Genomic DNA, 17,980 nt, shown 5'->3' with positions numbered 1-17,980 from the left:
ATGGGCCTAAATTTTAATTAAATTTCGGCCCAAAAACTAAACCCAACAATTATCTGAACCGGGTCAGGTCTCGGGTTCGGGTCAATAATCCGATCGGGTCTTTTTTTCGGTTCCGACGAGTCAATGGTAGGTCAACGTCAGCGTAAATGATCAGGTAAACCGAGATTCTATATGTATGATGTTGAGCACATAACATCATATACTTCATACATGTGATCATGCAATACATATAGGTGATGTAGTTGAGTGTCCTTTATCATAGTTGGCATGTGTGGTAATGCATTCCGCCATACTTCAGGTAGCTCACAATCTTTTTTCCAAAATAAATTTATCTGAGATATTTTTTATTAGTATTAATATTTATATCATCCCTACTATTAAAATAAAAGTCGTTTAACAAAACTAACCTTAGAAGAAAAAAGGACTTAATTAAAGAAAAAGAGCTCTCTCTCTTATCTCTCTAAAAATCTTTTAGAGAGAGAGAGAGACTCCTTTTGCTCCGCCGTCCGATTTGTTAATCGGTTTTCCGTCCGACCTCCTCCAGCTTACACAGCGATGGTTGGTTGGTCGGGTTTGTCTCCAGCATAGGTGGTTTCCATGACACCTATGGCTGGCTTTGTCTCTGGCATATGTGGTTTCCATGGCACATGTGGCCGGCTTTGTCTCCGGCATAGGTGGTTTATATAACACATGTGGCTGGCTTTGCTCTAACGATATCGGTTTCTGTAGCGAGATCAGTTGGGTCTCTATCTGGTGTTACCACCGCCAGTTGGGATTTTTTTGGTTTTGGATCTGACGAAGATTGATGTCCAATTGATCGGAGTTTGTCTTGGATCGACGGATACCAGCCCTTGTCAAAGGAAAAAAGAAAAACTTTGGATTTGAAACGGTTTTGATGAAAGCAAGTCTATCTTTGGTGAACTACGTAATTTCTTTGAAGATTAAAAGCGTTTGTTTGAAGAAGAAGATGAATAAGAATCGTAGAAGTTTAATCTTTGGCTTACAACTCTTTCAAGCTTTGGGATCTTCGTGACTGAGTGTCTTACCGAAGTTTTGGGTTGACTGGATTGCACTCATGGCTTCACTAGGTCGCGTGTTAAGTGTAAATGTTCCTAGGATGGGGATTAAGTGAGAAATTTGGTTTTTCCCCTTTTAGTCTTTTAATTTTCTGTTGAAACTTTAGGCTGGATTTACTCTTTTTAGTAGTCCTTAGTTTGATCTGTTTGGAGTGAAAGCAGCCAAGATCAGATCTTTATCTGAAGCAGACTGGGATTTCGCCTTTAATTCTCTCGGCGAAGATTGAGATCTGATACAAGAATTGAGAAACTTCACGGTGCCTTCGACCAGAATCCATCTTCTTTGGCTTCCCACGTGGCATCTAACTTGTTTCCTTCTGTCACGTATCCTCGCTGTTGTCGAATGCTTTTTCTTCATTGTTAGGTTTCCCTATTTGGGCTTTTGGGCTTTCATTATTATGTTTTAGTGGTATGTTTATTTTAATGGTTTGTAAAATATTTGGCTTGTTACAATTGGCTTGGTCCGATTGTCTATGAATAAATAACACCCTTGTGAAAAAAAAAAAAAAAAACTAACCTTAGTTTTGTAAAAATTACAACGGACTGCCATTAAAATTATGACCAAATAATAGATTCTCATTAAGAGTAAAAGCATCAATTAACTATCTTTTAATCGGTTAAATGCATGGGTTATCGGGTCAGATCTTATTTTTATTTTTTTTCCCAGTTTCACGGTACTAATAAAACAATTACTTTCGCCTTACTCTCAAAAACAAGTCATGGTCAAGTGGTCAAATGGTTCGTTCAAAAAAAAAAAAAAGTTAAGTGGTCAAATGGAAGAGATGCTAATTATATTCTAAGGGTTTGAATGATAACTGCGGTCAGAGCGGCCAAATCCATCTACAGTCTAATCACTTCATTTTTAAGGTAGATTACAGATCGTTGCGGACCAACTCTATTTATATGCAAAAACAGTCCACAATTGGTCCGCTGCGGTCTTGTCTCTGCTTTATTTGGACCGCACCACTGCGAACTACATTTGCTGAATGGTAAATAAAAAGCGGTCCAGTCTGCAGACGGATTTCTGCCCCAACCGCTGCAACCATTCACACCCTAATCTTCCTCCTATAATTCAGTCATTTATTACCTAATATTATTATCGATATCTTTAAGGATATTGTATAAAATATAATTACACTATTAATAGAGTTATTCATTTAAGATTTTCCAATAAAATCGCAATGCTAATTAAATTTGTTTCCTTTTTTTGTGCTACTGGATTGATTCATTTAAGCGATTTCTTTCACATTTTTATAAGATAATCATATATTCTAATTATTTACCAAAAATAGCAAAACGTTATGTAATCTTTGATAGTATAAATCTTGCATCCAATCAATTCAATAATTAACTCACATAAAAAAAATTTACAATCCTGGTGATCTTGCATATTTTAGTGTTAAAAATATCAATCAATATAATAAAGTAGAAATGTTTTTTTCCAGAGCATAACACATCAACATTTGTATTGAAGCAGAGACTGACACATCAGTTAAAATAAATATCCAATCAAGTTAAAACAATTAATACAGATCAGCACAATTGTTGCTTACATGTCTTTTTGCAATGGTTTTATGTTCCGTCGTTTAACACGATTGAGTAACTCAGTTTGGTTTTTTGATTTCCATCTTGATTTTTGTTTGATTTCTTTGAACTTCTCCTCGGCGATTGAGTAAGTTCGGCGATTAATTCAGAAACAAAACTCACAGAATAGAACCCTAGATTCAGAACCAAAGCAAAACAGTAGAAACAACTGTAGCGGATATCATACTCCTGGGCGATTGAGTAAGTTCGGCGATTGATTTTGTATCCCTTACTTCTACTGTTTTATTCTCTTAAGGGTTTCTATTGATCATAGTAGATTTGAAGTGAAAGCTTAAAAACTCACAGAACAAAACTCTGCTTTGGTTCTGAATCTTTTATCCTTAATGTTGTCTTTTACAGTTGTTTGCTGTCAAGAAGTTGGACAAGAGGGCTTCTGAACAACAACATGATCACGAATTTATCTCTGTGAGAATTCAGGCTGAGTTTGTCTTCTTCACTACAAGAGCTTCTAAGTCGGTTTCTTTATGGAATTGAAGAAGGTATGCAGTTGTTTGGTTTGAGTAGACCATACATATTGATTCATGTTTCTCTTTGAACATTTAGAAAGTATTATTGCACAAAAGTATAATGGTGATTTCTTATGATTATAATTATAGAATGTATCTATTGACATTTTTTGCCAGTTCTTATGGCTGCAATATCATCAGTTCTAATGTACCAAATGAATTAGTGTTAATATTAGTAAAGCCAATCAAATCAAATCTCATAAATATTATACGTAGGTCTAATTCAATGTTAGTAGCCATATCGAGTTCTTGGTTTATTTGGTTTTCTGGTAAAGATTGGTCTGTGGGGGTCAAAATGAGTATTGAACTTTAGGTGTCTCAGTAGAAAAAATATTGTCTTGCTTCTAATTATTCATTGATACAGTTTTTTTTTCAAATCATGGTTTCTGAATAATAAATATAGTGTTTTAATTTTTTTATATCACTTCATTCCAAAAGATCATTATTCATAATTTAGAAATATATACTTAAAATTAATTAAATTTATCATAAAATTATTATGATTAAAATAATATAGTAATTTGTATAAATTATGTATAAATACATAGTTACTGTATAAAGCGACCATAGTCTTAGTCACTATATTTTAGTGAAGTACTGTTGTGTTTTAATGAATCGAATTTGTAATTTTTTAGGAACTAAAACTGAAAAAATATTAAATTGCTTGATTTTGGTTTGATATCTTTTCAGTTTCAGCTTCAATTGGGTGTGGATGAGAGTTATACACTTATAGTGTCAAAGAAGAACAAGCAGGTTTTACTTTTGCTACTATCGACTATATGTTGCTGGAGTAGAGTAGACACGGTCATGGATTAGTCTAATAAATGGAAATTTAATTATATATAAAAATTATTTATTTTAGTATCTTATTTCAATCTCAACAGAAATATAAGAGAAAAATTGCTACTGAAAACAGTTTCATATAAACTCTACAACAAAACCACTAATGCTTTTGGTTTTCTATATAAGCTAATTTTTTAAAGTGTTTTGAAACACCGAAAAAATATTTACTTGCTTGGTTTGAAATACAATTTCTGAAAAGTACCCCGCTGCATAGCGCGGGTTCTAACCTAGTTCTTTTGTAATTCAAAAAAACAGCCCAAATTTTAAAATCTATATATACCCTCTACTACCAGATCTCTCATTACCGGATCACATTCATGATTGTAAGCCTTCTTAATATTTTAAGCCTTCTTAATATTCCTGCATAGATTTATATTTCCAACATTGGTTTTTTTTCCTCTCAGGTTATCATGAAATCATTCTTTATTAAATTTATAAGGTATGACTAATCTTATGATCTAGATTTTTTTTTCTAATTAATGGAAAAATATGTGACTAATCTTATAAGATCTGCAGATGTTTCGATGGCTTCATTGACCAACATATCGTTGTTTCGATGGCTTCATGTACCTATTCAACAACGTGATTTTCCATCTTTTTCTTTGGTAAAAGATTACTGCACTCTCTTAATATACTTTACTTATTAGACAATCACAAATGTAGCAATTGATATAATTCCACGTAATTAATCTTTGCAAGAATCAAAATAGTACACTACATAGAAACAAGAATAGTCATTCCTTTGATCTGTCACTAAGGCCAAGATTGGAGCAGAGAGAGACGGGTCAGTTCATTTTTCAAACTTATTATACTTAGAAAAAATTATTATTATTATATTGAGATTTGTATTTTTTGTTTTCTCTTGTGCAGGAAAAACCTCAAAGTAATGTCGGACAACCTTCAAATGAAGAAGATGATGGCATGTGAGCATGTGAGATTATGTAGATCTTTTGGAGGCACTACGTTTTATTTTAGATTTATCTATTATATTCCATATTTATTTATATCTTCAACAACAAAATATAAATAATTTAGATCTGCAGAAATAGGATTATCTAAAACAAAATTTAACATGTTTTATTTAAATTTTTGTTTTCCAAACATATTACATACTAATCATAATTGTTTCATATTTTTCTGTTAGGTGATTGATTCCTATTTTCTCCTCAAAAATCTCTATTATTTTTCTTTGTTAAGTTTGTGGTCTTAAATCTTAATTATTTTATTATATTAATATTGTAATCAGCATTTCTTAAAAGTAATATTAATAGGATGTCTTTATTTTTTATTATCTTCGAATAATTATTAAACATTAATTTAAAAATGAAATATTTCGAGTTTCCAAAATAATTTTTATTCTAAACAAATTTTAAAGATATTTTCAAATTTATCCGATTATTCATTTTCATCCGCAATCTCATTTTTTAATTATTAAAAAGAGTTACTTTAATTCTTTTTTTTTAACTGAATATACAAAATCTCCATAAAACTCAAAAATTAATTTACTGTAAAAAAATCGGTCAAAATATCTCTACCTTTGTAAACAAACATTTTAATTGTAAATTAAAGGAAAATCACATCGTTTGTGGAAATAACCATAAATTTACATTACTCTTCCAAAATATGGTTTTGTTTAACCAAATTTTACAAACATATAATCTTAACAATATTAAAACAGAAAACAGGTTTTTTAGATGAAAAAAAAACACATGTCTTCTATAAAATATCCTTTAAATTTTGCGAAAAGCATTGACAAAGAAATTTCGAATGTTTTGAATAAATTCACTAAAACAAAAAAACAAAAAAACCCCCTTTTCTGTTTTATGGTATAAGATTAAGACCTTAAATGGTAGCAGTTTTTAACATTTTTTTTGTTTTCAAAAATCCATTAATTTATTCAATCAAGATTATAGAAATAGAAAAGGAAACTTTCAGTAAAAAATAAGCAAACGTTACGAGATAATACCACTGATATCAAAAATATTTTAATATATCTTTTAGCTATTTAATGATAATTCTACTTTTTAATTCTGATATTAATAATAACAAAAAATTCACATTTAATGAAAGTTTTGCTAATTAAGTACATATCCTTTAAGATACAGTAACTAAATTTTGAGAAAAGTCCAGTATATTTATGGTATTAAGACGAGAAATAGTATATGTAAACTGAAACACGTAAATTCGAATGATGAAAAACAATATATTGACTTTTTCTTTTTTAAAGGACATAGATTTTAGATAAAACTACAAAAAACAAAAAAAATAGGTAGATAAATTTAAGTGTCAAGCTTTCACTGATTTAGATAAGGATTGACTATGCGACATGTAATTATAGACTTTAGAACGGGCACTTGAAAATTTTTGTATTTTTGAAAAATCATTATATAGTTTTTGAAAATTATAATTTTTGGATAATTTCAACTAACTAAAAAAAAAATATTCAATGGAGAAATCAGGTATCCCGTCTAAATTTCTTACCCAATCTCTTTTAGTAAATATTGTTTAGCGAGTAATTATTTAAAAGAGAACGAACATAAGACAAAAAATTCTGATGGATACGGGATGAGACGGGTCGAGAGAGGATGGGACAGGACTGGACGTGTTTCCTTTTCCGAAGTAAATACGTCTAGGTTTAATTTTAAAAACAATTACATGAAAATAACGCATCTGTGCTATAGCACCCATGTTAATATAATTCTTAGTCATTTTACGAATTTAAAATTTGTATGAATTATTTTGTTTTATAGCACGGGTTACTACCTTGAGACAGGTATTTTGAGAATTTTAGATATTTTTGAAAATATTTTGAGAGTTTTTGAGAATTATAATTTCTACTAATGATATAAATTAAACATACAAATGGAGAATACATGTATTTCATTTAAATTTCTTAGCCAAAATTTATTAAGAGCATTATTATATTGATAATTATTTAAAATAAAATGGTTATAAGACATAAAATTTTTAATGGAATGGATCAAGACGAGATGAGATGGGATGGGATGGAATAGGACTGGATGAGATTTAAGACCCTGTAACAAAATTACTTTAATATTTTCAACAAACACGAGGCTGTCTTTGATTATTACGGATGGATTGCAAAAAATAATATATTTTCCAGCTGATGAAGATGATGATCATGTTTATTTTTGGTAACGGTTGCAGTATTTTACATTTACAACACAATATTTACAAAACACCATAAAAGACTTGCCAACCAAATTTTATGGAAAAATACTACTATTATACAATTAAAATTTTACAACTGAAAAAGGTTTATTACTTGACTAAATATATGTTTTACCAGTGTTATTTTGAAGTAATTTAATTTACTAATTAAGTACATATACTTTAAAGATAATAATTAAATTTTGAGAGAATTCCAGTATATGTAAACTGAAACTAGTAAATTCAAATAATGAAAAACAATATATTGAATACTTTTAAAAAAAAAAAAGGGAACATAAATTTTAGATTAAAGTACAAAATAAAAAAATATAGGTAGATAAATTCAAGTATCAAACTTTCACTAATTTGGATAAAGATTGACTATACGACACTTTGAAAATTTTGGTATTTTTGAAAATAATTATATAGTTTTGAAACTTATATATTTTTTTATAATCTCAACTAACTAAATAAAAAAAATCAATGGAGCACTCTAATATCCCGTCTAAATTTCTTACCCAATCTATTTTATTAAATATTATCTAACGAGTAATTATTTAAAAGAGAACGAACATAAGACAAAAAAATTTTGATGGATACGGGACGAGACGTAAAGAGACTGGATGAGACAAGACGAGATTAGATAGGATGAGACGGGACGAGAGGGGATGAGTTGGCAAAAGAGAGGATGGGATGGGACTGGGAAATGAAAGGATGGGACGAAACCTTAAATGAGAGGATGGGACGAAAATTTGTTTTTAATTTAAATGAAAATTAACGCACATGTGCTATAGCACCCGTGTTAGTATAATTTTAATCATTTTATGAATTCAAAATTTATATAAAAATATTTTGTCTCCGTGCTGTAGCACGGGTTACTACCTATTTCATAATAACGCGAAACCGATGACTTGATCATGCTCTCACGTAACAACCCGCACATAGTAAGATTCCTTAATTATTGGGATTTAAGATTTCTAAAACAAAATGTGTAACTAAATTTTTTTTGTTTTATTCAAATTTGTATTCAGTTTGTGTAATAATATATTTTACTCCTTAAATAATTTAAACATGGAAAAAAAGTTTTAGCATTTAGAGAAACTAGATGTTCACCCGCGGTACACCGCGGGACTATATTTTTTTTTGTTTAGAAATGCAAAATAAAATTTCTTTATTATATTAACTATATATGTATATAATATATTTTGTATTTTTAAAAAATTAAAGTTATTATCAACAGTTTAATCACTTGGCTTTCAAACACCTAAAAATAAGTTATTATCAACAGTCTTTTAGAAAATGGATTAATTAAATATAAAATATTTAATGCTAATGGGTGTTGGTCCGATACTTTTGGAAATTTGAGTAGGAGAAAATCTTCTTAAGTTGATTCCAAATTTGATATTATTTAAAATAAAAAAATAATTATAAAATTAATGTTAATGGCATGATTGTAAATAAGTTCCAACTCCATGATTTATTTCATAAATGTCTTCAAAAATGTATATATAGATTTGTATAGACTTTATTTTAATAAAACATAAATAATTATTAATTTTTTAAAAAGAAATTAATTTTCTATTTTTGAAAGTAGTATAATAGAGATTCAAATATAATGGATACAAATAATTTTAATTTATATAAAAAAATTTGATTTAAATCTATAATGACATAGATGTAATTAATATTAATTAATTATGATTATGAACATTTTTTCAAGAATGTTCCTCCGTTAATATATAAGGGATATGGATTTCATTTATAATTCTCGTAATCCATGAGTTGATTAAACTTTAATTAGTTTCACCACAGTTGAAATTCATCCTGGTGTTCCATCCCCACTCTAATAGACATGTTTTCACTCTTTTCGAACCATTATCTAAATATGAGATTTAAAACACTAAGATCCATAATTTTAACTCCCACTTTCATCTCGTAAATTCAGTTTCTGGCTAGTCACGTTGTCCAATATTTGACTTGAGCATTGAAGTGCCTTAGGAAGACAAATTCATTTTTGTCTACTTGGAACCATCTTGATGATCTTGTTAATGTGAAAGGTATACGACCCTATGAAGGCGGTTGGAGGAGAGAATCCTTCACCANTTTTTTTTTTTTTTTTTTTTTTTTTTTTCTCTTAACCTTTCACCAAATGTTGGCTTGAGTCTAACTTGGTTTGTCCCCCTTGGTCGAATCAACTGTATTATGTTTTTTTTGGTTATTCCCGAGCATTCGACATTCCCTCACGGTGAAAAGAATCAGTAGTTCAAAAATTATTGTCAGAGAAAATATATGTGTGTATTTTTCTCATCCAAAAATATTTAAGTAAACACTTAATTTTTCACTTGGAGAAAAATACCATGGAAAACTATATATCATATTAACATCATGCTAAACAAATGAATTCACATATTTTTTAGCATGAGAATGCTTATTGCATATATATACTTGAACTTGATTGTGATTAGAAGATTCTCTAGTGAGTCATGTTAAGTTCCAACAAAGCTGACTCCGGAGATGAGAAAAGCAGTGGCTTGCATGAAGAGATATAAATATAAAAATGTGTTCCCAAAGGCAAAGTCGTAGCAGGCACAGCATAATATGTATATACCCATCATCACTTCCTTCATATTTACTCTGCGACAAAAAAAATTCTTGCACTCATTAGTACTTTTGTTTTCTTTATGGACTCACAAATTTAACATGAATGAAGTCTATGAATGGGTTGTCACAAAGTTGTTTGCTAGCCTGATACCGGATAAATCACTAAACCAAACACACATGAATGAATTATGTAAGAACTTATGTTAACTACTTGATTTTTGTTTTTGCATTCTTTCTGATTAGTTTACCTTTTGAGAATTTGTCCATTCCGGGGAAGCAGCTTAGTCTTAAGAGTATCTCCTAGTTTTTCAGTGACAACCCATTCATTGACTCTTTTCCTTTCAAATAAGCCAATGAAAGTTCCTTTGGTCCGGTGCATCGCCATTACATTTTCAAACAATACCCAAAAAACCACAAGGTAGAATGATCTATACACATATACCAATAATTCATAGTAAAAATGAAATTAAGGTCATATATAGAGTGAATAAATGTGGTCAGTAATTATAGTACTACTAACCTTGGAGTGGCGATTACACCGAAGAGGGTGATGATCGAAGGACCATATATAGTTGACCAAGTAGGAATTTTGACTTCGGGAAGGAAGACACTTGTAGGAAGAATAACACAGTAAAAGAAGAAAGTGAAGAAGTGGACTATGATCTTCCGTAGAAAAAAGAAGCTATAGATCACGTAAAACTTCTTCCAAATCTTCACTCTCTGCTTATCACAAGTTTTTAGTTAGATTAAAGTTATCATAAAGCATACCATCTTAAGAAAAAGTACAGAAATAAAAGAAAATCTCAATGTTTGGTTACATTTGGTTTAACCAAATCGCAACGTTTGGTTCCACTTGGTAATTCTAGAACAAACCTAGAATTTCTCATGTTTAAACCAACAAATTACTAGATATCAAATCAAGTTCCATACCGTGATAGTTAGAAAAAAACCATACAAAACCGATTAACTCAGCATGACCAGAAGTTATAACTACGAAACATTTTACTTTTGTATTTTTATTTTGTTTCTAGTGGTTTAAAACTTGTCCTTTTTGCAAACTGTCGCTAAAGATGAGCCAGCGAAAATATAATTGGCACGTGAAAACTTTGTCTGAAAAGTGAAAATGAAATAAAGTAAACGACCTTATTGTGAATAATTTCCATCGTCATTTTGCGGAAGAGATTGGCTGGACCGCACGACCATCGATGTTGTTGGAATCTAAAAGCCTTAAATTTGCTTGGTAGCTCGCTTTTCACCTACGACCACGGTTAATATTTTACAATCATTATAAGCACTTAAATTAGACATAGCCACATGCAAATGCATACAATATATGTTTATGATTAGTCTTTTCGTTTACATTTTACTAGAAACAAATAGTACATACATACATATCGAATGTTAACTTTTGGAACAAATGTTTTGCATGTAAACGTTAAAAAAAAAAAAAAAAGAGATTACAAATTGTGGATTACTAAACAAGTCTAGTTTTACAGAAACAACATTCTAGCAATATAAAATAAAATAAAACAAAAGATATAACGTACCTCAAGGTCATTGATGAAGACAAAATTCCAGTCGAGAAGACCAACACGAACGGCCAAGTTCATATCTTCTACGGTCGTCCGATCTTTCCATCCTCCGGCTTCTTCCATAGCTGCCATTCTCCATACTCCCGCGGTTCCTGCATATATAAAACACTTTTTCTAATCATATTTTTATATAGATAGATGTTATATAATATTGTAACGATTGATTCACCATTAAAGCCAAAGAAAGCATGTCTTGTGGATCCAGATTGTTGCTCTGCCATGAAATGGTAGTTGAGAGTCATCTCTTGCATCCTTGTCATTAAGCATGTGTTCGCGTTCACTGCATGACCAAATCATATATGTCCAGAACCACATTCGCATTAAGTTTTATGTCAAACTCATTAATTTGCAATGAGGATAGTTTACCAATGATTATGTAACATTTTGTTTCTTTCATTGTCAGATTTTGTTAGTATGTGCCACATCACAAATGGGGTTGTATCTTACATTCTATATGATCGACATTCTTCTCTACTCATTCAAACCGAGTTCAAGTTGGAACCATAATTCCAAAAACAAATAATTAAAATGCCTAGGAACTTTGCTTTGTCGTCATTATATATATAAATATGTACATACCAAATCTCCATCGAGCTTGGACAAGAGCGAGCTCAGGGTTATGAATAAGAAACGGGATAGCGCGTTGGAGATAATCTGGCTCCGGCTGGAAATCAGCATCAAATATGGCCAGATAGTCACACAACTTGACGTAGCTGTGCCTCATTCCATGCTTAAGAGCTCCAGCCTTGTAACCATTTCTGTTGTCACGCCTCTGATAGTGTATGTTTATGTCTTTTGATGCCCATTTTGCACACTCCATGCTCACCAGTTCCTGCATGAAATTTTATTTACTAAGTATATGTATACAATCGATTCAATAAAGCTATAATTAGGTCATCTTGGTATTCATATGTTTTTTTTTCGAAATTGTATTAGCCCACTCTGTCCTTGGAGACTTTATTAAGAACTGACCATAATGGTTGGATCGGTGGAATCGTCTAAAATTTGAATGATTAGGCGGTCCGATGGCCATATTAGTCTGCATGCAGCACCTATTGATAATTCGAAGACCTGAAGATTTAAAACTATGTTAGTATACATTATATTTTACTTTTACATATCCATCACACATAACAAAAAAAAAACTAATTAATATTACCAAAGTAACAATAACCAAGTTTTCATATNTTTTTTTTTTTTTTTTTTTTTTTTTTTTTTTTTTTTTTTTTTTTTTTTTTTTATATCTAAATAGATTTTGGTGATTTTCTGAAATGTACATATAAGTAATTATATGTAGGATATTATGACGGATTTTGGTTTATGCATGGTGTGATACCCGGGTAGCTAGTATTGATGACGTAAGTGTATATATAATCAACATCTATTATTAATTTCTACAAATATATTAAACTAAGTTTCTGTCTAATATACTTTTGTCATCTTAGTAATATATAAAGAAGCTTTAGACAAAAATGGCAGACAGTTTGGATAAATTCTGCCAGTCCACTCAAATGGTGGAGCCAACTTCTTCAGAAATATATTTTGTTTTTATACATTGTAACTAGAGATGTAATTTATAAACAAATCATATATTATTCTAAGCTGTTATTTTTTTTTTGGACAAACATATTATTCTATGCTTTTGTTGTCAATTAATATATAAAAGATATCATAAAGAGATAGGGAGTAAATATACAACCTCTCGTTCGTTGTACATGGGAATTTGGACAAGGACCATTGGGTAGTTTTGATGAGCAAGCTCCATATCTTCCTGCATTGCTTCCCATTTGTAGACTTTCTCAGGTTTGCGGTTAAACAACTTGACGTAGAGTACTACAAGGTTCATGTAAGCACACTCTACGAAAACTAAGAGCCAGATGATCAAACACATAGCCACTAAATACTTAAACACTGGTACTATGAGTGTAGTCTTTGTTTCTTTCCACATAGTGTTCATGCTTATCCTCACACCATCCACGGATGGTTTACGACCTCCTCCATGGAACTTCTCATAGTAGGCGTACAAAAAAAAGAATAAAGCTATCCTTAGTGTAAGCAAATTACAGAAGTTCGTACTATATGAGAAATAGTTCTTAATTTATCTGTGTTTCACGTTTACATTTACAATAGACAAATAATGTTCATACTATATGTTTACATTTACTTCTTCAGATAAATAGTTCTTAATTTATCTGTGTTTCACGTTTACGTTTAAGTTTTGGTTTTTGAGATGTTAAGTTGTGCTGTCGATCTTAATTGATAGATTGAATATGGGGGATATGAGAAACCAACGAGGTGGAGAATCTATATAAAAAAATGATAAGAATATAATACATGTAACTGCAAATGTATATATATAGTTTAGTTGAATTTGATCGGCTTTATTATTAAAGAATGCTATATTAAGGTCAAAAATTTGAAAACCTTTTACGAAATAGAGAGAAGATGACTTACCATTATTGAGAGGAGGGAAAGAAATGAATCTTGTAGGAAAAGGAGAGGCTTCAGAAGCTGTAACATGTTTTTTTTTGGGTTCAGTGACTGAGTGGTTTTTTTTTATGCTGCCTTCTTTGATATATTTAGGAAAAGAGAACCCCATGCTACCATTGTTTTATATATATATATATATATATATATTTGGTATATGAGAATATCACAACGTGGAAATAATTTAATACCTAAAGTAAGTAACAAAGATGCAGGAGAAAATAAGGAAAATAAATGATAAATAAGAATAAAACACATTCTAATTGCAGATAGACAACATGGAGTTTGAAGAACAAGAGATGACTCTGAGTTGGTCAAGATTATACGATTATTCGTTTTTATACGATTCAAATCAGTTTCTGAAATAGAATACTAAAAAGATCATCGATTAAATTTTAGGATAGACTGTTTAATTAATTTGCTTGTAGACAAAACCAGATTTGTGACTTCTTAAGTTTCCTTTTTAATTTAAAAGTTTGGTGCCAAAAAAAAAGATTTGTGTAATGTACACATAATTTTAGAAATAGTATTTCTATTAAATCCGAGAAGTGAGAAGGTTTTTTGGTCGAGTTTCTCAGAAGCTCTTATTGGGCAAGTAATCCGAGGTAAAACCCTAAAATCCGAACATGTGCAACCCTTTGTTCGAAGTAAAACTTGAACCCGAAATCTCTGCAGAGTTTACCATCTGAAACCATAATCTAGTGAATTGCTCAGGTTTGTAAAGAATATAGCTCTTGTAATAAATTTTTAAGTAATCATATTATAGTCTCAAAAATAAAAATCATAATGAATATTAATAATATAAATTTATAAAGCACAAATTTTAGAATTTTTGGTTTTAATGTTTTAGTTTTACCTTATTATATTATTATGGCATGTGTTTCAGTATATCAATGAAAAAAATTTCCATAGAATCTGCTTTCATATATAATAATGACATCTCTAATTTCCATTAGAATACATTTTCATTATTAAAAATCATAATTTTATTATTAATTGTTTAGTTAAACATAATTTTACATGAGAAAATTGCATCCACACCTACTTTGGATGAGAAACTTTGCATATAGACATACTTTCCACTACAGGTGTATTTTTCCTCTATTTTTTACAACTTTCATTATTTTATGCCCATTTTACCCTCAATCACCTCTTTAGAAAATAAACTAAAAAATATCAAACAAAAACCTTTATCTCTTCGTCACTTTTTCTATCTTTTTCAGCTTTCATTTCTTTCTCTCTCTTTCTCTCTCTTTCTCTCTCATTTATCTTTATTATCATTTATTTAGTTATTATTAATAAATTTTGTATATTTTTTTGCACAAAAGATTATAATTACAGTTTTTTTACATTTTAAGATGCACTTTGCTATACTTTAGATGAATAAGTTACATATTATCCAATTTTAGCTGAACATTTGTTTTATGATAAGTGGATGGTAAATTGTGGATACTTACTTGATTAGACTATTAAATTCATAATTTGAATATGTAATGTGGTTGGTTGGATGTGGTTTTGTGGATGCACTTTTGTGGATGTCTTCCGCATGTGAAGTAACATGAATGACTTATGGTTTAGGGTTTAAGTTTTAGAGTTTAAAGTTTAGGTATTAGGGCTTATGTGAATGATGTGTCTATGTTTTGGGTTCAAGATTTAGGATTTAAGATTCAGAGTGTAGAGTTTAGTAATATCTATCAATTCCGGTGTCCATGACAACGAGTCCACATGGAAACATGTTTATTGATTGGGGTTATAGTGTAACTTTTTAGATAGAAAAGTATGTTTTGTGGATATTTTTTGTGTGGATACCAATGTACACAGACCAAAGAACCATCATACAATATCCACACAATCAAATCTATAGACAGGAGCTCGTTGCATCATGTTTTGTGTTAGAACAAAAACATATATACACAAAATGGTTCATAAAAAAAAATAGATAACACTGATTTATTTAAAACATTGGATATCAATCATGTGGATGAGTAGCTATGGATACCTATTTCATAATATCTTGCTCATTCTAGATGAGGAGAAATTTGTCCAAGATAAATTAGTCATTTAGATGTCTTTTATCCAAACGTTTTTGCATTATTTTCTCATCTAGAACTAGGAATGTTAGAAGTGTCACTACAAGCATACTACACATGCATGGTCATTAATCTCAAAGTCTATCCACCATGCATACTACACATGCATGGTCATTAATCTCAAAGCCTATCCACCAAGCATACTACACATGCATGGTCATTAATTTCTCTGTAAGACTAGCTCATATCTACATTTTCTCTTCACCACACATATCATACAACGTAATCCACATGGACATCGCTTGGTGGATGAGCTATCATGGATGATTGACATGACTCTATATTTTTTTTAACTATGGATACCAGATATATGTTAAGATTTAAAAGTAGAAGCTGTTTTCAGTCATATTTAGATTATTAATTAATAAAATAAAATACTAATTTAGGTGTAATTAGAAATTATTAATTTGGCTATGAATACTAATTCAATTATAGTTGATTTAGATTGGACTCATAATTTTTTTGTTTTGTGAAAAAAAAGAATTAAAAAATACAAACAATGTTAATCTACAAGTTACATTTAAAATAATATAATTAAAGTGAGATAAAACATCTATACTATTAATTGGGGAGTACACTTAGGGATAAAAAAAAGAAAAAAATATAACATATATCCATGTTGCCAAACAGACCCATTTGCCTACATAATAAAAAAAAAATAAACTTTCCTAAAACAATGGTAACAACTATTAAAGAAATAAATAATTAACTTTTTTATAATTGGTTATAGATTTCATATCTATTTTTTGATATGGGTATAAAGCATAAATAATTAATTTCGAATATATTAAGTTATCCAAATATTTTTCTAAATTAAATACTAAACATGTATAGTTTTCTAAATGAAATTAAAGCCAACAAGATTACAAAATGAAATTTAAAATATTATAATAAAAACAAAATTATTTCTATTAATAATTTCTTGAATTTATATAGTTATTAAAATTTTATAGAACAATAAGAGTTTTCCGCAATTAATAACATACCAAAAATGTAACTTATTATTTAACAAGATTTCCATAACAAATGAATCTAATTAATTTCGAATAGTATTTATGAAAATAACTTAACTTAAATTTAAATAGATGATTTATTTTAAGATATCTTGAAATAAAATCAGTAATTATTTACCAAATTTCTAAAATTTAGGGATTATTTCTAAAACTAACCTTATATATGTACTCTCATCGGTATAATAGGAAAATCTAGACAATTAATTCAAAATTCAAATCTAATCATCCATATAGATTCAAACATATTGTATATGCATTAACTGAAAACTAAATAAGTTTTTAAAAGATTTTATATAGATTTTTTAGTTTTAAACGTAAAAGTGTTTACTCTTTCCAGCTTATAAATAGAGAAATCGACCTAACATTCACATATCATATACAGTTATGCACCACTCTAGCATTATTTTTGTATCTCTTTGTTTCTGTAAAAATAAAATAAAAAAATGTCTTTGTATTGAGTTTGCATAATATACCTCTTGCTAACATCTACTATATTCTTTTTCTAGTTCGCCAATACTATGTTCTATGTCCAGTTTATGATTTATGATTCTTATGATTTGTTAAATTTATAATTTTCTATCGTGTATATAAGCATATATAAATCAAGATCTTTTTTGAAAGCATATATTTTTCTACCTAGAGATTGTATATAAGGGAAGATTGTGGTATGAACGGATGTTCATCCAATTGACATAGCATCTGCAAAACAAGAAAATTACATTTGATTGCTTAAAAGAAGTCCACATTTTTTATATGAACCCGGTAAGTCACAAAATACTATATTAGTGTTTGTTTTCTTCAGTTTTTATATAGATTTATTTAAGAAACCTCCGTAGGAAATTCTTATTAGAGTATGTAGTTGAGCTTTGCATTAACATTAATTAACTTTTGAAACCGGCAAATACAGCGAGGGGTATGTATACATAATCTATATAAGTACAATTAATCTTCCATGACTATACTGTAATCAGCTGGATGTATTAAATTATATTATTT

The 17,980-nt window shown here is 29.5% G+C and overlaps 1 protein-coding gene and 3 long non-coding RNA genes across 6 annotated transcripts; 2 read left to right on the top strand and 2 right to left on the bottom strand.

Moving 5' to 3' along the window:
• LOC109127872 lies at positions 1-1,580 on the bottom strand. The gene is made up of 2 exons (XR_002034429.1): positions 408-1,580; positions 1-332 (listed from the first exon to the last, which is right to left on the bottom strand). It is a non-coding gene; the product is annotated as an uncharacterized LOC109127872 (long non-coding RNA).
• On the top strand, positions 2,659-4,339 carry LOC109128124. Its single transcript, XR_002034586.1, has 3 exons — positions 2,659-2,861; positions 3,021-3,160; positions 3,878-4,339. It is a non-coding gene; the product is annotated as an uncharacterized LOC109128124 (long non-coding RNA).
• Positions 4,430-5,072, top strand: LOC104732375. The gene is made up of 4 exons (XR_002034601.1): positions 4,430-4,469; positions 4,547-4,635; positions 4,730-4,814; positions 4,901-5,072. It is a non-coding gene; the product is annotated as an uncharacterized LOC104732375 (long non-coding RNA).
• LOC104732374 (probable mannan synthase 15) lies at positions 9,506-13,977 on the bottom strand. Of its 3 annotated transcripts, none has more exons than XM_010451905.2 (10): positions 13,849-13,977; positions 13,094-13,402; positions 12,367-12,465; positions 11,974-12,226; positions 11,564-11,674; positions 11,350-11,486; positions 10,945-11,058; positions 10,323-10,522; positions 10,051-10,230; positions 9,506-9,835 (listed from the first exon to the last, which is right to left on the bottom strand). In XM_010451905.2, exons 1-10 carry the CDS (start codon positions 13,912-13,914, stop codon positions 9,688-9,690), a joined length of 1,617 nt encoding a protein of 538 aa, XP_010450207.1. In that variant the 5' UTR covers positions 13,915-13,977; the 3' UTR covers positions 9,506-9,687. The 3 variants fall into 3 exon arrangements, with proteins under 3 accessions (XP_010450207.1, XP_010450209.1, XP_010450208.1); XM_010451906.2 differs by having other exon boundaries at positions 9,508-9,835; positions 13,094-13,399; XM_010451907.2 differs by lacking the exon at positions 13,094-13,402 and having other exon boundaries at positions 9,507-9,835.

The sequence above is a fragment of the Camelina sativa genome, chromosome 12 (genome assembly GCF_000633955.1).
Source record: "Camelina sativa cultivar DH55 chromosome 12, Cs, whole genome shotgun sequence".
NCBI classification, from domain to species: domain Eukaryota; kingdom Viridiplantae; phylum Streptophyta; class Magnoliopsida; order Brassicales; family Brassicaceae; genus Camelina; species Camelina sativa.
Note: the sequence above shows the minus strand (reverse complement) of the source record. Positions and strands in the feature narration are given on the sequence as shown.